Source organism: Lagopus leucura, unplaced genomic scaffold (genome assembly GCF_019238085.1).
Source record: "Lagopus leucura isolate 7727_CA_CO unplaced genomic scaffold, USGS_WTPT01 Super-Scaffold_100159, whole genome shotgun sequence".
Classification (NCBI taxonomy): domain Eukaryota; kingdom Metazoa; phylum Chordata; class Aves; order Galliformes; family Phasianidae; genus Lagopus; species Lagopus leucura.
In genome coordinates, this window is record NW_024962335.1 from 13,575,047 (window position 1) to 13,581,046 (window position 6,000).

General features: G+C 47.8%; 1 protein-coding gene across 1 annotated transcript in view; it reads left to right on the plus strand.

Annotated features, from left to right (window-relative positions):
• Positions 1-1,459: 1,459 nt before the first annotated feature.
• Positions 1,460-6,000, plus strand: part of PVALB (parvalbumin) — an 8,470-nt gene continuing 3,929 nt past the window's right edge. The window contains exons 1-3 of the mRNA XM_042890248.1: positions 1,460-1,556; positions 3,354-3,486; positions 4,094-4,203. Of these exons, the coding sequence (XP_042746182.1) occupies positions 1,496-1,556; positions 3,354-3,486; positions 4,094-4,203 (304 nt within the window). The 5' untranslated portion in view covers positions 1,460-1,495. The remainder of the gene's footprint in view (positions 1,557-3,353; positions 3,487-4,093; positions 4,204-6,000) is intronic.

Sequence of the window (6,000 nt, forward strand, 5' to 3'; positions counted from 1 at the left end):
AACCACTGCAGGAAATATTGGGGCAGCTGAGGAGAGCGGAGCCCTCCGGGTTGAGTGTGCACCCCGTCCTGTGGGTAAAGGAGATGGATGCTGCTCCTCCATCCATTACCAATGTTTGTCTGTCCTTAAAGACAACAAAGACTCTCTTGTATCCTAGGAAATACATAGAAATTTCGGGGGGGGGGAGGGGGGCTGGGGGGGGGAGGAATGGTTCCGAACGACGGTCGCTCCCACAGGGAAGACTTCACTGTTTAAAACAGAAAAGAGAAAAGAAGGGACCCCACCGTCACCTCCTCCTCCGTCCTTCTGTGCTCGGTGACACGCTAATGACTCACCCGCTGGAGCTGAGCTCGGGCCGCCTAGGTGAGGGTGTGGGAGCTCGTGCTTTTACCAAGGGATTACCGACAGCCAGAAGCTCCTGCAAAGCAGCCCCCTCCTTTTTGAGGCCGCTCTGGCGTTCGGGCCATGGGTGCCATTGCGTCAGCGGGGTCGGCCAGGAGCTGCTGACAGCGGGTGGGGATGCTGCTGCCACACCGCCTCCCTCCCCGCCTGTCCTCAGGCAGAGATGCCAGTGTTCCTACCGAGATCTGCCCTACTCCTGGGCCTTAACCTTGGCTACCTCAACCCTATGGCTCCTGCCCAAACTCTGCGACTGGGTTGCACCCGAGGCGAGAAACGGGCACTGTCTCTTGAAGCAAATAAACCTAGAAAACACAGAATCCCTCAGTCCTTTTAGCTGCTCCTTTGAGGCTGTGGGTCCCGCCTGAGGACCCCGGCGCCCTGCAGGAGCTCGGCACGAGTGCGGGGTCACCTCCCACTTCCCCTTCGGCGGATCCCAGCGCGGAGGGCTCTGCAGCACAGTGCGAGCGGCAGCCGTGGGATTCGCGGGGATGTGATAATGAATTCAGCGCGGATGATGCTTAATATGGAGTGGCCCGAAAGAAACGAGGTCTAAGGGGGAGGGGGGGGGGGAGGGGGGGCGGGATGGGAGGGGGACGTTTTAAGTGTTTGAACGAGAAAGCAAACGTTCACGAGCTCCGTTCCATTTGCTCCCCGACTCCAAAAGCTGCTTGAAGCTTGGCATATGCTGCAGTTCCGACTACAACTGCTAAAGCTCATCCCGACTTCCCCAACAGAAGGGATCCGCTCTGCAGTTCCACCGCACCCGAGGACTTGACCTTGGCACGGCCGCTCCGACGCAGCCCCCGCAGCGCTCCCGTAAGGCACCGCCCCGCAGGGAGCGCACCCGGCCGGGTCCCCACGAAGGCATCCCCGTACCCCGTCCTTCAGGGGACCGCTCCGTACGCACCGAAGGAGCGGCAGCCCGTGGCATTCCGCCACAAGCAGCTTTATCCGTGGCTGGCGCCGGGCCAGCCGCTCCCGACGTGCCATCATCCCCACACGGCACTGCAGCTTTGGTCATATGAGCAGAAATGATGAGAAAAGCACTTTTTTAATCTTTTCGCACTTGCTTCCCTGTTCAAACAGTTGCAGGATGGCGATGACTGACGTGCTCAGCGCTGAGGATATCAAGAAGGCTGTGGGAGCCTTTTCAGGTGAGTGCTTAATTTTCTTTCTTTCTTTTTTATTTTTTTTCTCCTCCCTTTCGTCTCTCCAGCCCAGGATGTAGTGCATTTATTTAAGCTCGGGGAAGATTACAGCTAGATTAGATAGCAAAGAGGACGCGTTTTCAGAAGTGCGGCGAAGGCGTGACAGGTTTATCAGGTGCAGGACTGCATCCTCAGCAAAGTTGCTCTGCACATGAAGGAGGTGAAATGCTCGCTCCTTTTTAAAGGAAGGTAAGCAGCAGCTGCAGGCTGTGCTTTGCTCGTGAGAGGAGACTTCTAAGGGAACCGAGGGGGATTACGTCCTGATGCAGGATAGGGACGGCGGCAGCTTTCCAGCCATCTAACATTCAGTTTCAAGTACTGCAGAACTGCTCTTTTGCATTTCAAGGAGATGAAACCCGCTCTTTCCTTACTCCCTATGCGGAATCCCCCAACTGGCTTTGCTTTTCGGGATGGAGCTGAAGGCACAGCAGCAGAGCAAGCGAGTGCGTTGCTCGACTGCAGGAGCTTTCTGCAGGGCGAATGGCTGCAGCGGTCCCTACGTCCCATATATCTCGGGCTCCTCCGGTGTTCAGATATTCCTCATCTCTTCTCAAAACTGACGGCAAACCCTTTTCGTGCTTCGTGCTCTGACTGTTAAGGGTTGCCCTCAAGGAAACGGCTGCGTTGTGCCCCCCCCCTGTCCCGAAGTGCCTTTCTCTCCTGCTCTGTGCGGTGACCTTCCTGAACAGAAGCAGTGCAAAACCCGCTGAGCCCCAACAAACTCAGCAGCCACAAAGTCGTGGGGACCAACGAACTGCTCTGCTAGATCCGGCAGCTGTTTTCCTCATTAGCTCCCATTGTTCCAGGGCCGTTTCCAAGTCCCGGAGCAGAAGTAATTAGGAGCTACTAATGACGGGTCTCAGCCAAGCAGATCTCGAGTGATTGATCTTCCTTCGCTTTATGTAATAGGAAAAGCTGAGGAGGGAACAAAGATGCATAATGATAATAATAATAATAATAATAAATATTTCAGCACCTTGTGGAGGTCGCGGGATTGGATTTCAGCAGCACCTTTCTAGGCTGCACCATAGCCGTTAGCAAGGGGCTGCATGGGTGGGACAGAGGTGGTTTGGTTAAAGGATGCAGCAGGTAAACCCCATGTATTATCTTTTCTCTGATCACCAGGGCTCTGCTTTTTCCCCAGCGACTGTGTCTCAGAGGGTCCTGCTGGCACAGCACAGAGCCCGAGCTTACAGACAGTGATTGCACACGCTTTTAGTGGTAGGAATACTCTGTGCCAATTTCAGGCGAGCCTTCAGGAAAAACGGACTAGAACTGTACGAGCCATGTGCACTAAAATAGATCCTGTCCACGGGGGTGGAAATATCAGAAAGTGACAGTGGTCTAATAGGCGGAGTTTGCTCTCTGAACACTTCTCTTTTTTTAGTGTAAAACTCAGCAAGACATATTTTAAGGCACTGAAATGAGAGTGGCAGGTTAGCCTTCAGCCTCCAACTCTGCATAGAGTTCCTGTGTGACCTTGGGCAAGTCTCCATCCCTCTGTAGCTCAGTTCTTCATCTGCAAAACAGAAACAGTGCCCTTCTCACCATTTGTTTATTTAAACGAGTGTTTGTGAAGCATGACTATTGCAGTGTAGGTATTTAGCTCCTGCCACAGCAAGGCTAGAATGTACTTTTGCCTCCCAGGGTGGAACATGAAGCAGTAAGGAAGAAAAGGTTATGTATGTATATAAGTTTTAAAGATTTTTCTAAACCATTCTATGGCTTTTCACCCCCTTATAGCAGCCGAATCTTTTAACTACAAGAAGTTTTTCGAGATGGTGGGTTTGAAAAAGAAGAGCCCAGAAGATGTGAAGAAGGTTTTCCATATCCTTGATAAAGACCGGAGTGGCTTCATTGAAGAGGAAGAGTTAAAGTAAGTAAAGATATGGTGTTTCTCAAATAGCCTCACCTTAAGAGTCTGATCTCGTTTTCACAGGACTGTACATAACAGCTTATGGTTCAGCCTCCCAGCTGATACTTGTGTGCAATAATCAGTTGTTTGCTGGTGTAAGAATGATAGTGTGTTGGAGTTAGCTAGCTGAGGATCCCTCAGACTCGTGAGTGATCAGTACCTCATGGATGGTACTTAGATTCAGAGTACAGTGCTCTTTCCAGATGATAAAGAGCGGTGCTGCAGTGGCACAGGCTGCCCAGGGAGGTGGTGCAGTCACTGTCCCTGGAGGTGTCCCAGAACCGTGTGGATGTGGCACTGAGGGACGTGGTCAGTGGGCATGGTGGGGATGGGCTGATGATTGGACCAGGTGAACTTAGAGGTCTTTTTCAACCAAAATGATTCTGTGATTCTATGACCTCTGCTGAAGGCACAACCATGGATTCCACCTCATATATGGAAACTGCAATGCAAATAAATACTAAAAAGAAGTTTCAAAGTGAAACTGTTCTGATACAAACAAACAAACAAACAACAATTTTCTTTTCTTTTCTTTTTTTTTTTTTTTTTTTCCATTCCTCCTCCTTAGGTTTGTGCTGAAGGGCTTTACCCCAGATGGCAGAGACCTATCAGACAAAGAGACAAAGGCTCTTCTGGCTGCTGGAGATAAGGACGGTGATGGTAAAATTGGCGCTGATGGTATGTAACCAGAGGCATAAACTTCCATAGGAAAAATCCAGTATTACTCTTACACATAAGAACTGAGTAAAACTAGGAATCACCGCGGGCTGTGACCTTCTGAAGGGCACAATGTGGGTTTAATGAAACGTCAAGCCTTGCTACATTGCCCGTACCTTGCTCGCAAGGCTTCAGGGGAAATAGGAGCCGAATTCTGACACTAGAGGGGGCAAGAGTTTAGAGTTCGGTTTGTAATTAAGGGACGTAGGAATAAATACCAACACAACTTCTTAAAGTCATTTTATTATTTTTTCAGTGCAGGGTGGGTCAGGACACTGAAACTTCACAGAGAGGTGTGAATATAGAATTTAGAAAAGAAAATAGCTGAGTACCAGCATTTTGCCTTGGTGACTACTGAAAAAGAAAGAAATGCTTTCTGAAATTGTTCAAAGCCTTGCAATGTCCTTAAAATTCAAAGTACAGTCAGTCTGCCACCACGGAGTCATCCAGTAACAGTCCATCCACTCTGCTAGTGTCTGTGTAGGTCTTCACACCTAAAGACCTCATCACTCTCTTTTTCTAAACATGAGAACTACAAAGAGTGAGAAATTCCCTCTCACAGTGTTGCTTAAGAAAAATTACTTCTGTTTTCAATATCCCCTTGGGATGAATCAAATTGGCCCACAGGAAAATGTTCTCCCTTTTCTTTCTGCATCTTTTTCTTCTGTATCCCTGAGAAAAGCTGGAAGAGGCATTTCTGAATTACATCCTTCCTCACTGCAGGAGATGATAGCAGGGGATTGTGGCCAGAGCACTAAATCACCCAGACAGCAGGCAATTGCTAAGTTTTCACCGTGCTGATAAGCTACATGATAGGTTGAAGTGTAAACATATCTTTAAAAAAATAATAATAATAACCTCACATCTCTCTCACCTGAACTCTGAGATCAATACAAAAACGTTGTCTCCAAATAAAAAGCAATTATAAAAAGGAATAAAAGGCAAAATGAGGTTACCTGACAGTCTCCTAGTTTAGAAGCTGAAGCAATGCCATACAGAGTTATCCTTGGACAGTCAGGTGATACACTTGCTGAAGTGTCTGCTTGTAGCACGATGGCATATCCATGACTATCATCCTGTTTCTAATCTAAAAGTTCTTCATTTATTAGATGCTGATTATATTACAGTTGCAGAGGAGCAATTGCAAAGCACTCAGGGGAAGCTCTTGCTAGACTTTAGCAGTGTTACTGAGGCTGAGGAGTATGTCATCATTTCACTTCTGATATACTATATGGGGCCTTCTTATTCCCATTGAAATGAGTGGCACTGACACTAAAGTCAGTGGGCACAATTTTCAGAAGAAAACTTGATTCAGGTAAGTAAGCTTGCAGCTGATTGGCCAACCCCACCTGAGACACATTCTCAGTTATGCAGAAGGCTGCAGAGCAAAAATCAGCTCAACTGGAATAAAATAAGTATATCACAGAACCATTTTGGCTAATATGAAAGAATGACATTAACACTTTCATGCAAGATCGACCATAGCACTTTTTTTAAAGTTGACACAATGCCTGAAAGTTATTACACTGTAACAAAACAATAGGAAACACTTCTTTTTCTCCTTCTTCTACAATTACCACTCTTCCTTAACTCTAAAATAGAATTACTCTGAATTTATACCAAATAAGAGAATGAAGAGCTTCTCTTCTCTTCTCTTCTCTTCTCTTCTCTTCTCTTCTCTTCTCTTCTCTTCTCTTCTCTTCTCTTCTCTTCTCTTCTCTTCTCTTCTCTTCTCTTCTCTTCTCTTCTCTTCTCTTC